At 38.2% G+C, this 21,764-nt stretch overlaps 1 protein-coding gene across 1 annotated transcript in view; it reads left to right on the top strand.

Moving 5' to 3' along the window:
• Window positions 1–21,764, top strand: part of TSPAN14 (tetraspanin 14) — a 38,974-nt gene that overhangs the window by 12,606 nt on the left and 4,604 nt on the right. The window contains exons 2-8 of the mRNA XM_027893034.1: window positions 2,706–2,804; window positions 9,774–9,824; window positions 14,792–14,938; window positions 15,737–15,907; window positions 18,569–18,694; window positions 20,311–20,355; window positions 20,873–20,992. Coding sequence (XP_027748835.1) covers window positions 2,724–2,804; window positions 9,774–9,824; window positions 14,792–14,938; window positions 15,737–15,907; window positions 18,569–18,694; window positions 20,311–20,355; window positions 20,873–20,992 — 741 coding nt within the window. The 5' untranslated portion in view covers window positions 2,706–2,723. The remainder of the gene's footprint in view (window positions 1–2,705; window positions 2,805–9,773; window positions 9,825–14,791; window positions 14,939–15,736; window positions 15,908–18,568; window positions 18,695–20,310; window positions 20,356–20,872; window positions 20,993–21,764) is intronic.

The following is a 21,764-nucleotide window of genomic DNA, read 5'->3' as shown; positions in this document are numbered from 1 at the left end:
ATTCTCTCACCTGCAGGCTTAGTTAAGTGTGTCAGGGGAGTGGTGCTTAAATAAGTGTCCTTTGCTGTGATCCATATTAGTAAGGTTCCTAAATGTCTGTGCAGTTGAATGGGTTGAAAAGATCAGTAACTAGGGGATGAGGAAACAAAGCTACTTCTTAGGAACATATGTCACAAAAATAATTTTTATGTAATACAGTGAACATTCCTAGATGTGACCCTAGATGGGTCACATCATGGAGGTCCTTTCCAGACATTGCCTGTACTATCATAAAGTACAATTTCTTTTGTTTTAACGAAAGTTAAGTTCTTTTTGCTATAAATGAACTGTGACCATTAGAACCTAATTGTGAGGTTTTGGAAGGAAAAAAAGACTTGTTTTCAGTGTTTGGTTAAAGTTATATGAAAATCAACATCTGAACTGTGGAAATATCAAGTTCAAGTATTAGTGATGAAAGTTCACACTCTCTGGCCTGTAAAATTTTACAGGTACTGTTTCTGTAACAATGTGCAATAAATCATTTACTTTTCTCCAGACTCTTTTCTCTCTGAAACCTTTATTGAGGCTAGTGAGGAAAAGATGTATGAATTATGACTTAATTCAGTTTTATTCCTTCTCATCAATCATCAGGAGGAATAATTTTTTCTCTTAATGACGTTGTTTTTTCTGTTGCTACTGTGTCTGTCCAGATGCACTAATCTAGAGTTGCCTGTGGGTGATATATATTAAGCAGCCTGCACTGATAGCACATGCATGAAGGCTACTTAGGTGTTGTCTGCCTTTGTTATCTATAGATTAGTCTACTTCATGCCAAGTAGATCAGTATGACTTGTATAATAACTACCAACTTTCACTGGGATCTGAAAATTCCTCTTATGCATATGCAGGTCACTTTGGCTTCAAAAAAACTAGAAATTACTGTCAGTCCACAAATCTTGCAATCTTACTTTGGTATGCCAGCTCACATTATTTTCCAGTGTCTTTTTCCCCATAGCTACTTAAGGCTATGGAGTATTCTACCAAAATGTATCCTCAGATTTTTCTACATTGTCTTGGTATTTCTGAAAACTATTTTGATTTGGTTGAGCAGTGAAGAAACTTTCTGACTGGACTTGTAGAGGGATGAGGGATGTATATGGGCCAGGCAGGGACTCTCAATGGGATTCCAGATGTAAGCCAAGCCTGGCATGAAAAGACCTCTGGAAGGAAAAATTTAAGTCTGTTTGGGATCTATATTCATAGTCTTGTGGACTGGAGACCTCTTTTGTGTCCTTGATCTGTATGCGTGTGGTTTTAGCTTCAGGGGAAAAAAATTTAAGGCACAGCTTGAAATATTTGTGTTGAGATGTCAAAAATAAGCTCCTTCAGTAAGATGCTGATGGTACTTCATAATTGTCATAGAAAACAATTGATATTTCGTTTAAAAGATCAAGCAGGCTGTTTATTGAATTGAATGGGATTCTCAAAGCTGGCAGGTATTTACTACTTTCTTTTGGTGGGAGCATCTTTTATACTAAGGTGCAGATTGCTTTTTTTTTTTTTTTTTTTTTTTTTTTTTTTTTTTTTTTTTTTTTTTTTTTTTTTTTTTTTTTTTTTTTTTTTTTTTTTTTTTTTTTTTTTTTTTTTTTTTTTTTTTTTTTTTTTTTAAAAAGGAGGGGCAAACTAGTTCACTGCATCCACAGCTATGAGAGGGTAGAGTCCTTCAGTTCTGCATTCCATGGTGCTTGATTTCAGGCTTTGCTGGGTAAGCTTGATTTTTTTGCATGATGTCTGTGAATGCCCAACCCGGCACAATACCTTTTATTAGTTATGAGTTGTTAGAATAAATGCTCCTTCCCTTTGCAAGTATTTCACTAACATTTACCTCAAGTGAATGGAGGGTTGAAATGTGGAACTACTGCTTATCTGTCATGGGCAGAGCTCAGCTGTCCAGAATGCGAGGGCTGTGCGAGTGCTTTGTCTTCCTTGCTCTGGCTCTCAATTTCACAGCTTGTTCTCTGTTTTCTTACGCGTGGCATTTCTGCAGAGGTGGTTTAGTTATGGTACTCTGAAAAACTGCAGTTCTTGGAAATATTTGAGCAACTGTTGCAGTTGAACCTTATCTGCAGTGTACGTAAGGAAGCAAAACTCTGCAGAGCAGATGTCTCTTGAATGGTGTGGCTTTTGTTCTTGAGAATAAAACCTCTTACAGGATATGATTTGGTAAAGAAACATTGAAGTGTGGAATGGACTGGGTACAATGCCTGTCATATTTAGCAGTCTGTAGACACTGAGGGACTCCAGATAACCACTTCCAACATCCTGCTAGCTGGGTTGATGGATGTGCAGTCCACAGTGTGTTCAGACATTTTTGCATTGAGCAGTCATCTCTAAGTAAAATGGTTTTGAAGGAGTGAGAAAGTGAAGGAATGTCAGCTTGCTGATCCAGATCTTCCTAGGGTAACTGTATAGCTAGTTTCCTTTCTGAGTGTTCCCTCCCTGTTACCACACAAGGGTACTTAAAGATAGAATTATTAAGCAATTAAATAAGTAATATTAAGCAAATTAAGTAATTAAAGGGAATTGAGGGTCAATGGAAGTTTGAGCTGATTTTTAAAATACCTCTGAATGGCATATGGTTACTGTAGTCCCTTGCCAAGAGAGATTTGAAAAAAATTCTTGAGATCTTTTCACTGTACTCATTCTCATTGTTTCTCTTCTGTGCAGACGCTGTGCTATAGAAGATGCACTATTACCGATATTCTAATGCAGAAGTCAGCTGTTGGTACAAATACTTGCTCTTCAGTTACAACATTGTCTTTTGGGTGAGTATGAAATGTAGAGGCTGGAACAGTTTAGGCATAGCTCAGTTTTATTAACTTCATTCTTCTGTTAAAGAGAGCAAGCTGAAATATTTACCTGAAAGCAGTAAACTGATGTATAGTATATACCAGGTGTTTTGGAATTGAAGAAGCCTATCCCATATGAGAAATTAATTATTATTGAAAATGTGAGGAATTGATATCCATGTTAAGTTGCTTCCCTGTTAAAAGAAGTCTCTTATGAGATCTCCTCTCAGATCATCTTTGATCTTTTTTGGGTGGTGTAGCTGTAAATATGCTACACAGAAGATAATAAAGGAGCTGCCCCAGAGGTGTGTAAACAGCTGGCAATACAGTGTAGTCAAGATTTTACATGTGGGCACCACACTGCTCACTCTCTGGGCAGCAAAATTGTCTGATACAGTCTTGAAGTACTTAGCTATGGACTAACCTGCCTATAATGTTTATTTAGAATTGTGAAAAGGTACAAAAGCAAGTGTGTGGTTTCACATGTGTATGGTGGTCAAGGTTGCTGTAGGACCAGACTACTTGGGAAAGGAGGTTATTCAAAGGTTAGTGCATAGCGTTGCACTAGAAATGGTTAACAGGACTGTGAGGGGAAGGGGAGGATGCAATTCAGATATTGACAATTCTTTTTGGAACTCAGAGGTCAGGTGTTAAGGGTTTATGTCTAAATTCGTGGAAAGGCACGGGTAGTCATGGAAAAGTGTAGATACAGTGACTTGTTCTGTGCTAGCAGTATCATTGTTGAAAACCATAGAACTTTTTGCTACTTTGCACCACCTCTTGCTTACTGGGGCAGTGTTTTAACACGATACTGTCACATGAATCCCCACGGGAGTTACCCCTGTGGGGATAACAGGGCAGAACAGACACTTGGTTTGTGTAAAATCTTGTCATATTGCACAGTGCAAACGTTCATCAGGATGATATTTTCCACGTTTCAATTGAGGATGCCCATCAACAGGTTAAAAATTATGTGCTTAAAGACCACCAGCTCTGTGGTTATTTTTCTTCAATATTGTACAGCTCTATATTCCTGTAGTGGAGTGTGGTGTAGTGAGAGGCAATACTTGTCATGGTGGTCTGGTTCAAGCAGCAGGGGAGGGATATGTGGGAAACTGATACCTTGTGATTGCTCTAGACCTCAGCCTTTTTTCTAGTGCATGTCTCATGAAGTAGGGTCTGACTGTTTCTGATGGGTAAACAGCCTTTTAAAAATGGAATTTTTTGTGTTTACTGGGAAGACTGTCAAGAATTTGCCTCTGATTGTTCACAGGAATGAATTTTGTCTCTATTTTATTTTTTATTTTCTGCTGTCATTGCACTCTTATATTTCCTTTTTACTGTAGTGTCTTGAAATTAATGACAAATATCTACAGATTTTTCTAGCTGTTAAAGAAAAATTTTTAAAGAGGTGCAGAAAAATTGAGGAGGATTTACAGTATAACTTGTGTGTTTCAGCTGATTTGTTGTCTGGATGATTTGGTTTTCTGAACTGATGCATGTAGTCTTGGTAGCTTCCTCAGCAAGTGGTCTAAGGCTTCTACTGAGACATCATCAGGCTGACCTAGCTAATGATGTGTAACTACAGCTCTTTTGATAAGATTTTGGCACCTTCAGTTGTGGAACAAGCTATGCAAATGTAGAGTGGGAGGGCAGACACTCCTATAGGCAATGCATGAATCATTTAGCTGACACATGAAAGCTGGCTGGGATGACTATTCTAACAATGTCTTTAATTGTCCAAATCCACCATTTGTAGAACAAAGTAAATCTCTGTGCCTTAATAGAACTGAAGGACTACAAAATCAGAAGGGGAAATGGAACCTTAACTCAAAATCAGCATTTAAGAAGGGAGTGTTAGTCTCGATTCACTCTTCTTGGGTTGCAGGGCAGGTGCTTGTGGGAGCTTGTTTTGTGTGCATTTGTGTTAGTGAGGGTGGCTGTTCTGTAGGGGTATGAGGGATGATACATGGGTAGATGATCAGACAGGCTTTTGCCCGTATGAGCTGTTACAGCTCACCTGTGTCTCAACTCATGACACAGTTTATGCACAAGCCAACTAATATGAATGTAAATAAAAAGTTGTATTTGTTCTTCTGTCGTGGTTATTAAAGGTGCATGTTGACTTTGCCGTTATAGCTTTGAAGGTACTATCAGTGACTGTATAAACTTTAAAGTTAAAGCATGTGGTGATGTAGTGACTTCCAGAATTGAGTTAGTGGTTACTTCAGTACTTCAGATACAGTTAACATAGATTGGAGTGAAACAAAACATTGGACTCAGGGGGCAAATATGACTAATAATGGGAAGATCATTCTAAATCAGCCTTTAGAAATGTATAAATCTAAAAGTCTTCTTTCTAAGCTTTTTTTTTTTTTTTTTTTTTTTTTTTTTTTTTTTTTTTTTTTTTTTTTTTTTTTTTTTTTTTTTTTTTTTTATTATGGACGATTTGGGAATTGAAAGTTCAAGTCCAATGGCTTCTGGTTAGTTGTGTGCAACTGGCTTGTAGTATCACTTCCCTATTTGTTCTTGACTTTTCCTTGTAAGAAAGGGAATGGAAGTCATAGGAAGGCTCTGTATTCCTAGGCATGATTTTGATGTGTGATTACTTTATTTTCATCTTGCTTTTTAAGCACACTTTTAAGACTTCACTTGTCCAAGTACACTTGTTTTAATGAGTAGTGATAAGGCCATACTGCAACCATTAAGATAGCCCTGCAAGAGAGCAAGATAACAAGGCTGGACCTCCTTTTGTGTTTGAAAGCCTTTTTTCTTTTTCTTTTTTTTCCCCTGTTCCCCCTCCCCTTTGTGTGTGTGTGTGTGTTTTTGGGTTTTTTTTGTTTGTTTTGTTGTGGTGGTGGGTTTTTTTTGTAGTTATGGTTTGTTTGTTTGTTTTCCCAAAAACCTTCATTTGTCATAGTGAAACTTGCAGACTGCAGTAATACCAGGTAAAGAGCTTTGTTCTGGCACGTTTCTGTTCTGTGTCAACACCTGTCTCTGGTGCTTACTGCTTTGTCTCCAGGTGAAGGGTTTTTTTTGGGACAGTCAAGGAATTTCACTTCATCCAGGGCATGGCCATTTAAGTGAAGGATTGCATGTGTGCTCTGCCAAGGCCTTTTAAAGCTGCATGCGAGCTCACTGTCTCTCAGATGAATTGAGAGGAGAGGATCAAATAGCTTTTAGCTGCTGTCATCTTGATTTATCTTCTAATGGTCTGTAGCTCTGTGTGTGATTCTTAAGGGTTGCTGGAGACAAAAATAGTACTTTTCATTCATGCTAAACAAGATGTGGCATTTTTCCCTGAAAATAATGATGAAGGGCAAAAGTTCTCTTCAGTTCTGAGAAAGAATTCAGAGTTAATTTTATTTGAAAAGTAAGAGAAGACCCAGGCTAGCATAAGATTTTCTGGCTTTTGCAGTTTATGTTGTTTTTCAGGAACAACTGAAACAACAAGGCTGTGCCAGGAAGAGGAAAGAATCCACCACCAGGTGGTTTCCTGACCCTGAGAGGAAGAGTCTAGGAAGACACAAGGATAGGAAGGAAGGGCTGTAGGGTGCTGATTGCATGGGTGGAGCAGCTACAATGTAAAATAGAATTGTCCAGAGAGTGGGAAAGTGTTTTCTGTGAGAGTAAAGTTTTGTGATTACAAAAACTGAGTGCAATAGGAATGCATTCCTATTACTCCTGATCAGACTTAGAGGCAGTCGAAGGAATTCAAGTGTGAGTGGGAATGGATAATGCTTACACGTGATGTCAAGCACAGTGTCTGTACATTGGTGTCACTACTGTACATCTGAGCAGACCTTACAACTCCATGCCATGTGTTAATTTTTCATTTCTGAAGCAGGAAATGACCAAATGCTGGAAACGATTGGTTTATTTCCCTTTTAAGTTGCACAATTGAGCTGCTTTGTGTGTTTTCATCTAACCTTTCATGTCTTAAATGACTCTCTGGCGCAGTAGTAAGTTGCATAGTTCATTTTGTTCTTGCCTACATGTCATACATATTCTGGTGAAAGGCAAATTTCAAAATGCTGCTCTCTTGAGGTAGCTGACTTGCTTACTTTCGCCTTCGGAATGATTTCTTTTGGCTTTGCTACTTCTGAGTTACCTGTTCTTCCATTCGTGTAGCCTTTTCGCTCAGTGATCTGAAGAAGGTTAGAACTTTTCCTTCAGATTAGGCAGGATCAATTTCCAGGTCTGCTTCATAAGTCACTTGAATGCTGTGCAAGGGTGTTAGAGAGGGTATTTTCCTGGTGCTTAATTCTCTGTAGAACTCATGGCATGTTCAATCATACTAACTTCTGAGGTAATTTTATCATCATGGTGTGTTTTGCAGTAGTTTTCAATGCGCTACTTTAAAGTATTTTGCACATAGTCTTTAAAGCAAAGAGATTTCATTTGATTAAATAACTATTTTACTTCCTTGCAAATCGCTTGTCTTGGTGATTGCACCTGTCAGTGTAGTGGCTGATGGCTTTTGTTTCCTCTGCAAGTACATCATACTTCACTGGTTCTTGCTAAGGGAACTTAATGTGTGTGCCTTGGCTGCTTCTAGTGAAAAATATGAATTGCTTGTCTTAGATGAATTAAGTTTTAGATTTATCCACACTGATCCTATGAGACAAAGCTGATTTTTCTTCTGATAAACTCCATTTTACCTGCAGGCAGTTTGCATAGGTGCTCGTGGAAATAACTTTGCAAAAATAGTATAGTTTAGTGAAACAGAACACTAAAAACATAGGAGCAATGTTCATGTTCAAAGGTGAGAATAAAGCATGCTAATGAAAAATCTACTTAAGAATCTACTACAGGTTAATTAAGGTGGTAATTATAATGAAAGTCTGAAGAGAACACCCTATTTATATACTCAATAGCACAATACTAGTGTTACAGTACCATTAACTTGTATATAGACTGGAAAATGTGTCTTCCCAGTTCTTTTTCCCTCTCCTTTCTGTAGAAAAATTTCCCAAAGATCTAGTTGTCTACTGTGTAATTTAGCTTGATTACTGCTAAATACACCAGCTGTCTTCATCTGTCTCCCAGCATTCCTGAAGCATTTGGAATGAAAAGGATGAAGGATGCATCACTTAAATGCACTGTGCAACTTAATGACATACAAGTTTGATTATTGACTCTTTTCCTTTCTTTTGCTGAGTTAAGATTTAGGGTTAATCTGTGTCAATATTCTGTTTACTGATGTGGCTTTTAATAGTGTTTTCAATATTGTGCTGTGATCCAAATCATCGGTTTAAATATTCCTAGCTAATACAGAGTCTGAGGTGAGTAGTCACTGTGCCGTTGCTTATTATGCAAGATCTGGAAATTTAACTTATTTAGCATTGCTTTGTCCAGTTGTGACTCATGTATTAGTAGTGGCTTGGGTTGGTTAATCTGTGTGTTTAAGTCCTAAAATATGGCATATCGTAATTCCTACCTAGACAGAAGTGTCTTATGTAATTTGAGTAATTCTTACAGAATGACATGGAGGACACTTGCAACCCTTTTTGGCTTTCCTCTCCCCTACTTTCCCCACCGGAGTAAACCCAGAACAACCTCACTTGCCCTGAGTGCAGCTTAGGGCAGGCAGGCCATGAACCCAGCAGCACATGATAAAATCTGTTTTCTTGTGTGACTGTAAGTGGGTTCCATTTTTGCTTCTTGCCTGTGCTGTGGGGAACTGCCCATGATGCCCATTTAGTTCAAGGGAGGTACTGCATTTCCTAGAGGAAAGAGCTTTTTTGAAAGAGGTTTTTCAGTTGTTGGGATTTGCTTGTCGGTGTGTGTTTGGCTTGGCAGGGGGGAAGCAACCTCAGTCCTTTCCACAGAATCATAGAATCATTTAGGTTGGAAAAGACCTTTAAGATCAAGTTCAACCATTAACTAACCTGCCAAGTAAACCATGTCCCTGAGTGTCACTTCTGCATGTCTTTTAAATGTGTCTAGGAATGGTAACTAAAGCACTTCCCTAGGCAGCTTGCTCCAATTCTTGATAATCCTTTCAGGGAAGAAGTGTTTCCTAATATCCAATCTAAACCTCAGCTGGTGCAAGGCCATTTCCTCTTGTTCTGACACTTGTTACCTGAGAGGAGACTGATACCCTCCTCACTACAACCTCCATTCAGGTAGTTTCAGGGAGGGATAAGGTCCCTGCTGACATAGCTAGGTGGAATGCCATTTTAAAAAATGAGGAGGAGCTGCCCTGGGATTGTAAAGAGGTTGTTTTAGTTTGATTATTGACACTGGGTATTAAAGACAAACTGCCTGAGAACTGAAGAAAGGGAATAAAAGATTAGAATAAGGAACAAGGAACTCGTGATTAATTTGGATGAATATGATTCGGGAATGTTTATTATGCAAACATTTCAATTGGTATAGGATTTGTATGTTGCTTATTGATAGTAAATGAATGGACTGTTAATCCATCTTGTTTCAGAAGTGCTTAAACAAGACAAGGATTTAGAAGACAAACTGATCAGAAAAGAGGCTAATGTAGTGAGCCATGACACTGAGAAGTTGCAAGGAGTCAAATATGGCTACTGCTCAAATTGGTACTGTAAAATGACTAAATAGGGAATAACTTCAGAATGCATTAAATACTCTGACATCTTCATTAGTGTGTAGGCAAATGTTTTAGAGCAAGTCATTAGGACAAGTGTAACTCCCACCTGCGTGCTACTGTGTGGAAGTGTCAGTTTAGTACCATGTGCTTTTTGAGTAATCTTTAAAAATCGAAGTGAAGTGCTTTTTAAAAAGTAGCTTTTAAAATGCATAATCCTTTAAATCGTTTTTGCAAGAGACTGACTCATAGGGAGAAATGTCCCATTACTATTGTCTGAGATTACAGGCAAAATTTGTTTCACTTAAACAACAGTGCTAGTGGCTAGGTGTTTTGGGAATGTGGTTGATTAGTACATCTAATTTTTTTTTTTTTTTTTCCAGCTAGCTGGGGTGGCCTTCCTTGCAGCTGGTCTGTGGGCATGGAGTGAAAAGGTAAGGATAGAAATGACTGGTCTTATGATGGTGGCAGCCCTCTCCACCTCTAGTAAAACTGCTTCCTCAGGAAGCAACTGAGCTCAGGACCACATCCAAATGATCTAAACTGAGTTTAGATGGAATTTTGTTCTTGTCCCTTATCTGGTGTTAAGCTGTGGCCCTTGATGTTTAGAGCCTTTTAATAAACTTGTGTGAGCAGAATGCTAGGGAGAATTTCATCTTTATGAATAGTCTTTATAAAGTGGTTCTTTCAAGACCGTATTTTCTGAAATACATTTCTCTACCCAACTCTTTTTATTAGAAACAAGACACGGTGTGAATAATGTAAGAGATATCACTTTATATATTAAAAACAAACAAACAAACAAAAAAACCAAACAAAAAACCACCAAAAAACCCTAGGAAAATCCAAACATGCATCTTTGAAGTACTTCAGAAAGATGGTCCCGGTCCTATGGCCATCTGTTGTCCACTTTACTCCCCAGGGAGTGCTGAAGTGATGGTGTTTCCATGTAGAGGAACAAAACTGGGGAACATGGTCTAGCTGAATAATACTCTTATTTGTGACAGAGGTTTCTCCTCGCTGAGTAACTCCCTCAGTCACAGGAAGTCAGTGTCGACATGTACCTGCAGAGTTCTCCTGTCACAAGAGAAGAGAATGATAGAAGTATGGAATGGTTCAACCCCTTGAATGAATTTAAAAGCATGGCTTTAATATGACTGTAAACATTAGGAAAAGTGGCAATTACTTGAAGACTGGCTGACCTGCATCTTAATTAGCAGTGGAGGGCTGATGCCCTCACTGTCCAGATGTGCTACTGAGTAGTAAGACTTCAGTTACCATCACAGTGTTTGCATTTCCTTAATTGAAGTGTTTGCAGACAGCAGCTGTCCACATACAGAGAGGTTCTGAGATTCCTCTGCTTTTTTAGAAGGGAAAGTGTTTTGTGATGAACTTAATTTTGAGGTGTTTATTCTCCTTCTCCCCACTCCCTATGTGCATGCACTCATTCTCACAAGTAGATTAGTGTTATCACTGGTATATAGTAAGCAGCCTATCTCTACACACACACACAAATTTTCTTTCCAACCCTTTAGGGAAGGTGTTAAATTTGTCTTGAATTTCTATTCTCTCATGTTCAGACCTTTTTTGTTTTGTAGGGAAGCACATAGGATCTGTGTGGTTGGAAATAAATTTCTCACAACTTACCCCCATTTGTCAAATTGACTTTATGGTGCACTGAAATTACTAAAAGGCAAAGACAGACTCTTTCTGTCTTTTTTTAAATTTGCCTGAACTCTTTCTGCTCTCTGTCCTATCTTGCAAATGAGTGCTTCAAAGCCTTTCCTTTGGTTTTGAACTTACAAATCGCTCATGAAATCTGTTCGTTTTTCACATCAGTTGTTCTGTGCTATGTTGTCAGTCTTTCATACTAGGGCCATTCTTCAGCTGTAGTGCCTGTATTTTAGAGATAAACATCTTGGTGAACAATAGATGGGAAGCAAGAGAAAAATATTGCAGAAACTGTGCTGCAGTGGTAAACCCAAATATAAACTGTAGATGGTGGAGGAGTTCTGAACATCCTGTCTCTTACTGCAACATGAAGTACATTAGGTCTGTTTAATTTCTCTGGTTTTTCTTTTCTATTTTTCTGCTAGGACTACACTTCAGATTAATTCCTCAGCAGTCTTTTTCTCTGAATATAAATCCTATGTTTCTGTTTTAAGTGGGAATATGTTGAAATGAGACTGCTGGTTTGTGAGAAGTGTTTAAAATAGTCAATGTAAGAGCATGGAGAAAAGCGGGAACCTAATGAGAGTTTATTTTAAAAAAAAGGGCTAAATGCACAGTCCTGTGCCTGAGATGAGGCAACCCCATGCACCAGTGTGGGCTGAGAGTTAACTGCTTAGAAAGCAGCTTTGTGAGGAAAAAACCTTGAGCTGCTGTTTGATCAGTAAGCAGAATACCAGCTGTGCTCTCATGTCAAGGCCAACAGCACACTGGTCTGGGTTATCACCAGTGTGGCCAGTGGTTTAGGGAGGAGCTTCCGAGAATATTCCAACAGTTGACGTGCATCTGCAGTACCATGTCCAGTTTTGGGCTCCTCTGTGTCAGGCAGGTCTTTTCCAACCTTACTCTATTTTTGGATCTGTTTAGTCTCCTGCTCTCTGCATTTGTATACAGAGGTCTGTTAGCTCTCTAAAGGTGAAGGCACGTAGCTGGTGTTGTAATTGATGGCAGTGATACTGTGACAATCAACAGCCAGTTTGCAGAACTTCCTTATAAAAAATCAGATCTGTCCTTGTCATGTGTATTGTGTTGTTTCCATACTACTGTATCTCAAAAGAGTAACTGGTTTGGCATTTGTTAATGTGCTGTATTAGAGATTTTCTTTTTTAAAAGACAATCTGTGATTGCCCTCTTTTGCCAATATATTTCAGTTGAGATGGTGACATAATGCTTACAAACATTAAAAGAAAGTGAATAACAAGTTAAACATGTACAGCTGAACTCCTAATTCACTGTTCCAAGTGACTGAAAGAAAGAGTTAAAATTTCAAGTTTAGAGTTGTCTTTCTAGGACTTTCTAACACTGACTTCAGGTATCAAACTTCATTCCTGTATGCCTGTAGGAAATCTACATATTGTAAAGGGCAGCTTGTCCTTGAAAGAGTTTTAACCATCCTGCAGATGGCACAGGCAGAAGCCAGAAGCATCTTTAGAGATGGATAAAGCAGGATGAGAACTTCCTTCTTTCAGGAGTTTGGACTTAACATCTTTTGTTAGGCAAATAAACCCCCGCAACCTTCTTTTCAAAAGAACACGTTGTAAACATCAAATGCGAACTTGAAGAAACTGCTGTGAGCCGGCAACATCTGAGGTTGAATAATAGAGCCCAGTTTCTGCCAACTTTTCTTCATAACATGCTTTGATCAGAGGAAGTTTTCTTCCAAAAGATGTTGCATGAGCAAGTGAAATTGTCTGAGAACAAAAAGTTTGAGTTTGGGTGTGGGAAGGAGGTGGCTGACAATAGTTGTGGAAGTTTCAGCCTCCTGGTTGCACAGTGCTTGGTTTCATAGTGTCTTGGTTTTAGAGACCCTGCTTCAGCCCATCTGATCTCGGTATGTGTCTTGCTTGTGGGGCCTGAGCCAACATTATTAGGTGGGACTCTCATAATTAACCTGGTAGACCAAGTTTGTTAATTAGCTGTGAGCTCTTACAGTTTTTAAGAATGGAAATGTCACTGGTAACATATATCAATAAACTACGACTGTTTTCCAGTAGACTATTTCAGCTGTTAGTCACCAGCTGTTGCAAGGCAATTCTGAGTTCTACAGTTCAATTTTTACTTTTTTTTTTCTTTTCATTCCTTCAACCAGTTCTGGCAAAAAAAATTCTCTTGCTGTTGCCAAATTTAACAGCTCCCATAGGATCTGTTATGGAACATGTTATGAAAGAAGATGAAGTCCTGTGTACCACTGTACTATTGTTAATCTGTGTCTTTTCACCAGCTGATGAAGTTTTTCCATCGCCACATTTTCTCCTAATGCTATATTTTTGGATATGTTATTTTTGTTAAATAAGCAGCTGAATAAGAAGCAATATGGATTTTTTTTCCCAGGGGTTCTCTTAGGTTATGTATCCTTTGCACTTAACTCCAGCACAGGTACCTGGGTAGCAAGATGAGAATTTACGTTCCGTTGACAGAATTGGACTACTTATTGCAAATCTCTGATATCTTTCTCTTACACTGTACATGGTTAGCTTGAGAATATACTTTATAAAGGAAAAAAATGAGCAAACTTGTTAGTTATGGGATATTGTACTGTGTTGATCTTTTTGTTATGTCTTTGTTTTAAATGGAAGGCATTTCCTTATTAAAATGTTCTGTGTGTCACTGAGTATATGATGAACGCTCAGGCTACTGCAAGGCTGCCTGGATGTCCCACAAATCATTCTCATTAACTTTAATAGTTTCAACTGTTCATCCGTTCTATCTTCTGCATGTTCCATCTTGTTTTTGCACATTACATTTGATGTATTTGGTGGAATTTTAATGGTTGCTAGTGTAATAACTTCTTTAAAACCTTATCTAGAAATTATAAGGAAGGATTTCACTGTGTTAGCATTACACTTAAAAAGGCTTAAAAATCTAGGTAAACAGGCTTAATAGCTAAGATTACTGTCAAGGTAAGGGGTATCTCAGGATAACTAACAAAGAAGAAAACGTTGCTGCTAAATCAGGTAAATTGCAATTACAGGGAATATATAACTCCTTTTGGTGCAAGGCTTTTATCTTTATGGGGTGAAAGGGGGAAGTGTTTAGATTATACTTGTGTGTTTTTGAAAGAGTTTGGAGCAGCACTTCTAAGGTCATTTGGCACCAGAAGGGGTGTAACTAAAATGAGAGGAAAAACCTGCTTCCCTTGAAAACTCAACTAAGATTTTTATTCCCCCTTTAAAATGTCACTCATAAGCTGCCTTGTCCTTAGAATCTCTCTCCCTTTCTGCCACTTAAACATTAAAACTGAAAAACCTATTTTCCTAATTTTTTTGGAGTGCTCTTTTGATTGATGCATTTCAAGTTAATACAAAACATTAACTCTTTTGCTTTGAAACTAGATGAACATCAGTGATAGTTTTGAGCTTTTGGCACCATCTTGTGGAATCCTGTTTGGCAGATAGACCTAGGAGAATGTAATTTGAGAAACTGACTGCACTGGACTGACTTGTTAAAAGAATTATTACCTAGAACTTTGTATTGATACTACTGCTGCTGGGGTGAAGAAAACTGGTGTTGTCCATAAATATTTTACTGTAAGACTTTTTTGTGGGGGTGGTTGTTGGCAAGTTCAAGGGTTTTCAACCAATTCATTTGGAATCATGTGGAAATCATCCAGAAGGAAAGTTAAAGGAATAATATATTTCTAGTGGTCACCTTTTTCTGTTCTGTTTTCTCTCAGGGTGTACTGTCTGATCTGACAAAGGTGACTGGTCTTCATGGTCTGGACCCAGTGGTGCTTGTCTTACTGGTGGGAATAGTGATGTTTACTTTGGGATTTGCTGGTTGTGTAGGAGCACTGAGAGAAAACATCTGCCTTCTGAAATTTGTGAGTAACACCATTATATGAGTCAATTGTTATGTGTCTGAAAGCTGCAAATGATGAACTTGTAGCAAACCCAGATAATTAATTGGTAGAATTTGATTTGTTACAAAGTATGTAGTAAACTTGCTGCCTTAACAAACCTTTGAGTATGGTATTAAAAGCAGTGTAGGTTCCAACCTGTTTATTTTCCTCTTTATGAAACATGTTTCTGCTCTCTCTTCACTCATTCTGCTATACAGTGGTGGTTTAGAGTCTATACTAGAATCTCATGTTGTGATGTTATGGAACTTATGTGCTGAGTTAGGAATTTACTGAGAGAATATAGTATAGTGGAACAAGATCGCTTAGAAACTTAAAAGTTTCTTGTAGATGTTGAGTGGGCAGAACTTTAGGCTTCAGTGGCTGATGTGAAATCTCTTAAATGTTTTTTTTTTTTTTTTATATTGAGACTTGTTTGCTTTAGATCTGAAAACAGTTAAGCTGGACAAAAAAGTCTAAAAACAAAATTATAAATTTAGAAACAGTCCAAGAGGTAATATAAGATTACTTTAGCCCTGTGTTTTACAGATTCTCACCTATTATTTTCACTGCTGTGCATACTGACTGTGGTATGATGTACTGACAAGTTCAGGTGACCAAAACAAAATGATTGTTCTACCTTCTTGGGGGTTTCTTTACCTTGTATACTCATTTGAGAGGTCATGTTCTCAAATTCTGTGTCTGTTTCTTCTGTTTAGAGGAGGGATGCATTCAAAATCAATTACTGTTTTCCAATTTGGACTTTTTTTTCTTTTTTTACAGTTCTGTGGAGCAATTGTGTTTATATTCCTGTTGGAGCTGGCAGTAGCAGTTATGGCTTTCCTGTTCCAGGACTGGGTGAGGGACAGGGTAAAGGAATTCTTCGAGAATAACATTAAATCCTACCGAGACGATATTGACCTCCAGAACATCATTGATTCGCTACAGAGAATCGTAAGTTCATATCCTGTCTCTTCTTTCATGCATTCTGGGAGAATGTTTTTATTTTTGTGATGGAATTATCATATTTTGTAGCTAATAGTACCGTTACAGATGCTCTGGTTTTTTCTTTCTGTATTGAAAGCATCAGGGAGGCAAGATATTCTGAGATAGTGCTGTTCTAAGGTGGATTATGGAAGCTCTCTCAAGCATCCATCTGCATTGAACCTTCTTCATTTGCTCCCCTGTTCTGGTCAGTGCTACACCACTTGAAGTGAGAAGAAAAACTTTCTCCTGAAAAAAATTGTACAATGAAACTGGTAGTCTGCATTCTGCTTTTAGGAGGCACTGCAGTCTTATACAGGGATGCAGCATAAAGCCTTTTATCTTCTGAGATGCACCTCATCTTGAAAGAAAAGAGAAATTATTTTTTAAGTAGGAATGGCTAGTTTATAGTCGGACAGTTACCAAGGAAGGTTGAAACTTTTATATTCTAGTGGTCCTAAAATCTTGAGTTACTAGAAGACAGTGATGTATACCAGGAGATAACAAGGCTTGTGCTAGTAAGGGCCTAGTGGCTTTTATTCCAGCAGCTGCTTTTGTAATCATGCCCAGAAAACAACCAGTAGAGGTGACTCTTCTGAATTTTATTTATTTGTGCGTTTTTGAACAATATATATGGAGAGAGACAGAGTACATATGAGTACTTTGCAAAGAGGTAAAATGGTTGTCTCATTTTTATACTTTTTCCTTTTATGAATGAAGGTTGATTTTGTCTGTCTTCCACCTTCAAAAAATCATATTAGAAATCTGTGCTCACAGCTAAGTTTGATAGCAAAGCATGTTTTGGAGTGGTTAGCAGTCTGGTCAGCTGTGTATTACCAGCAGCTTGTCTATCCTGTTCCTTTACTCTTGTCTGCATTGGTATGCAAGGATCCTCTCTGACTAAGCTGCCTGGATGGGTTTCAGTGCTGTTTGGCTTTAGCTTTTGATGCTGAGGGCACATTTTTGTAGGGTAGGGCTCCTCCTGACCACAGCCAGCACAAGTAATTGTCTTAGTGTTGTCTACTCTGTTGTTGCCCTTTCTGCATCAGTATAGTCGGCCAGGCTAATGGGCTAAGCTGATTTACAGTTGAACTCCAGTTACTTTTCAATGAAAGTAAAAGGCTGAGCTTGCTAAATGGAGTTTGTTGACCAGTGTAACAAGCCAATAAAGCTGAAAAAGGAAGAACCAAAACAGTCTGAATGGGCCTGTTGGTGATCCATACCTGAAAGTACTGAGGAAGGAGGGAGGTGTGCAGTGTGAATTAGCAAGTGTAGTTCTGTAAGGTGCAGCTGTGTGTTCAAATGCCTCACTGAAGCCTGTCTTCTAAGAAGCCGCACTCTTTAGGCTGACTTGCTCTGTTCTCAGTGCATGCCTCGAGATAGAGCTTTATGTAGGCAGCTCCTTGTGCTGGCTAATTGTATTACTTTCAGGCCTGCGAGTGACTTCATAGTCTGTACCTTACTAAGGAAGAGAAGCATATTTAGTGATTGTATGGCTTTTTATAAAGGTGTAGACATGTGAGGGAGAAAGTACTAGAAAGACAGAAATAATCTCTTTTGCGTTCTTTACAGTAATGTATTAGTGACTTAAAATCACTTTTTCTTGATGTTTCTCAATTCTGAGCCTTCTGTTCAGGTCTGTTTAGAACATGCCTCCTGTGAAAATTGTGTGTACAATTCTGCTCTCCAGTCACATCTGTGTCTGTCACAACTTGATAACTTCTGAATCGATTTACTGACCTGAAGTTGTGATGTTCTTGCTGACAGCTAGATTAATACAAGTTTTGTGACAATGGGCAGTGGTCAGAGGAGAGATGTTAGAAAGAACCAAATGGACTGGACCTTCATGCAGTGCCAGGAAAATCTGTATCATGGTATAACACCTCAAGTACTCAAATTTGTAGACAAAGATTTGTACCCTTAAATATCCACACCACTAAACTGCAAGGCATAAGCCAATAAAAAATGAGCTTTCATTAGTTCCGGGAGGTAAGCATTCCTTGAGTAGTTAGGGTTTCCCCCATCTGCAGTTATGGTAATTACATCACAGTGTTTAGGTCAAGAAACTTATGTGAAATACTTCTAGAATTGAGTTAGTAAGACTTTACCAGTTCATTCATTTGTATCTGAAAACCTTGTAATATAAAAGAAAGGAATTGTATTCACAAATGTTTGGATCTACTTTTTAAAATAAATAAGGAGAAGAATACTTATTAATTTATGAAAAATTAGGCACATCACAAATTTTTTAGAAACCCTTTTCAATAGCTTTTCTGCTTTGTGTGACTTGGAAATAATGGGTTACAAAGCATTTGTATAGAATATTTTGTCGCACCATTGTGTCAGTGTTCACTGATTGTATCTGGTAATTACATCTAAAGTGATAATTTTTGATGTTACTTGTCACGCTGACACCTGTTTTCAGGAGCAGATATGCCAGATGCATTGCTTTGATTTCAGAGAGCCACATTATTGATCACTCATTTTTTTTATTCTGGTGTTGTTATTGATTCTGCACAGGCTTTGGGATAGTGAACATTTATAAACAAACACTTAGCATTTGGAGGTATTTTAGAGACAATTTACCCACTGAACGTACTCTCTGAAATAATATTTTTTTATCTCTTGCAGAACCATTGCTGTGGTGCCCAAGGTCCGGAAGACTGGGACTTTAACATATACTTTAACTGCAATAGTGAAAGCAAAAGTCGTGAGAAGTGTGGAGTTCCTTTTTCCTGTTGTATACCTGATCCTGCTGTAAGTTGTGCCCTGGCTTTGCTACTGCTCTAATGTTGTAGAGTTAGGAAAGGAAGTGCTTCCTGAATAAGGTGTGATGACTAGGATGGAATAGAAATATGAAAAAAAGTTTGTCTGCACAAGAGTAGTTTTTGATCATTTAGGAGATCTCTTAAGAGTCCAAATGTGGCAGCCTGTTCTACAGCTGAAAATGGATAGTCACCAGGGATTCAAGCTATTTTAGTATGGTTTGAATATGCAACTAGTGGTGGCTGGTGTTGTTTCCTTCAATCCCTGGCCTCTGGTACCTAAGTTGTTTGCACCTGAGAGCACTAAGCAGTATGTTGGCCCCATTTAGAATTGTTACAACACCCCTCTGCCAGTCAAGTAGGAGTAACTCCATTTGCTGGTTGTTTATCAGTGACTAGTAAAGTGCTTATGCACTGTATTTAAAGCTTTTGAGTCAGTTCTTGGTTTTGGCAAGATTTAGTTGCTCATTGGTTGGACCTGTTTACTAAACTTTATGAAACTTTTTGACCCTTTCACCGGATGCCAAAATGTGGAGGTAGGAACTAACATGGTGCTTTGTAGTATTAGTGGGAGTAATAACAGCTCAAAATCCATCCATCAATACTTGTGTGGGACAGATAGCCATTGGTAGCTTATATTTAACCACTGGTAGGGTTCTGATTGTATTGGAAATCAGCCAAGTAAAGACTTTGTCAGGGAAATGTTCAATGTTCAGATTCCCCAGTAATTATTTCCTTGGAGCAGTACTCCTCAAGTGCAAATTTTTTTGTTGCTGGTGCTGTATTTAAGGAGAAATAAGCATGTTTAAGTCTTTTTAGTGTGAGATTCTCCTACTAATACTTCAATGTAACTCAGTAGGCATTTTACCAGTCATTCTGTAATTGCGTAATATTTTGTTTGTAACTTTGACACAGGGGAAAAAGTCTTTAAAGGAATGTCTTTGCATCTTTGGTAATAAGTGTTGTCATTGGGTTGCATGGGGTTGTGATCTGGAAGGTGTTTGTGGTCTTACTACTTGGGATCTACAACTGGAGTGTTTTGTCTTCAAGACTGTGTGTCTTGGAGCTGGGTTATGTGTGAGACTTTGATCTATCAGCTGAGGGGGGCTGAAGTAGCTTGCAGCTGTTACTGGTTTTAGCTCACTGGTATAGCAAATTGTTGTGTAGTGCTTGACATGGTGGAGCTGTAAGGCATGTTTCTCCACTTCAGGAGTAAATAAATCAGCCTGGTAGCTATATTGTTAGCGCAGTGTTGGATGCTATATGAAATAGCTAATGGGAAACTGATCTTGGAAGTGCAGATGCTTTGCCTGTGTGCTGGCAGTGCAGTTGCTATGCCCCATGTTAAAAAGTCCTTGCTAGTTGAAACCAAATGATAAAAGCATCTGTGAGATTCCTGGTGGAGGATGTCATCTTGCCAGTGAACACCTTTGCTTTGTCATCACTTTTCTTGTATTCTGCTACTGCTTTGCTTGTTTTTACTACAAATGCTCCTTAAAACTTCTCTGACGCTCCTAATGTTTGTGAACATAAAAGACAGAAAAGCTTGCTGTGAACAGAAGTGAGCAGAATTCAGTTGATTTATTTTAAATCTTTTTTGCTTTGCAGCAAAAAGTTGTGAACACACAGTGTGGCTATGATATCAGAAAGAAGGTAAGGTGCTGGGACCTTGCTGTCTGTCATGTTCTGTGCCTGCATAGACAAAACTATAAAAATGGTGGGATTGCTGGTAGATATGTCAGCTTAAAATTCTGGGAACTAACTGACTGTGCTACGTGATACTGAAAGTAGACTTGAGGTAGACGTTTTGTTTTAAGTAAGCTTGTACTGTGTGAGGGTAGAGAAAACAAGTGATGAAACAGGTAAAGGGAAAGGTGTGTTTCAAAAAGGAGTGGGACTTGCATTTCAAATTAGCATTTCAATTATCAGTTGTAATAGTCTAACTCTGCCAATCTATTATCTGATAATGCTACAGTATGGTAATAGGATTTTCAGGAAGATATTAACATCAATGTCTGACATTGCCAGAGTTATATATGTATTTTTAGAGTGTGGTTAAAAACACTACTGCAATAAGTGACAAAACGTTGGTATAGGTATATCATGTGATTGGTTTTTATAGTAACTTGAGCAGAAAAGTAATATTCTCATTCTTCCTTTCTACATTCAGAGCAAAAATCAATGGGAGGATCAGATTTTTGTCAAAGGATGCATTCATGCTCTTGAAGCTTGGTTGCCCCGAAATATCTACATTGTTGCAGGTGTCTTCATAGCTATCTCGCTGCTCCAGGTTAGTTGTTATTGTTAGGATTCTTTGAAAAAAAATTTCAGTTTTGCAGATGAAGACCTACTGAAGGTAAAAGCAGTTGTGGACAAAGGTAAAATAAATGTCTTGAGTGTGAGTTTTTTAGGTATGAGAGGGGTATGACACAAAAAAAGAATTATAGGGATGGGACTCAGTGTAAAAATACCTATTGCTTAAAGCAATGAAGGTAATTCTAAAAATACAGTGCAGTTATAACATGGTGTGTAATAATTGTGAAATATATTGTGATATTAATGTAGTCATATGTTAATATATGATTATAGAAAATAACATCATACAATAATACTCCCTACTTTTCAATACGTCTTGGAGGAGATCTGCTCGTTGTCTACTCCAGTAGATCTGAACTACAGCCTATCACAAATTTGAAATTACTAAGATACAATACTGTCCTTCATGCTCAGGTTGTCTCTCAGTGAGTGACGTGTAGCATGCTGCTCAAAAACTTGAGAATGTAAGAGCAGGGAAATAAGTGAACAGGTTGCAAATGTGATGTTAGCAGAACCAGATGGAGTTGCTGTGACTTCTCTTACCTCATCAGTGCTTGTGGTATATCAAAGAAAAAGAACCAAAGTATAACATGTTAGATGACTTCTTTCAAGGTGGATCCTGCTTTCCTTGTGGCAGTTCTTTACACTTACCTTAATTTCTTTGCTATGGAACTGCTTCCCTTCCATGGCAATTAATAAATCTGCTACAGAATGTATTTTCTATGTATGGACAATCGTTGAGTGCA

Source organism: Empidonax traillii, unplaced genomic scaffold, assembly GCF_003031625.1.
Source record: "Empidonax traillii isolate 1590-97213 ecotype Southwest subspecies unplaced genomic scaffold, ASM303162v1 scaffold376:size1174107, whole genome shotgun sequence".
Lineage (NCBI taxonomy): Eukaryota > Metazoa > Chordata > Aves > Passeriformes > Tyrannidae > Empidonax > Empidonax traillii.
This window is presented reverse-complemented; position numbering and strand designations above follow the sequence as displayed.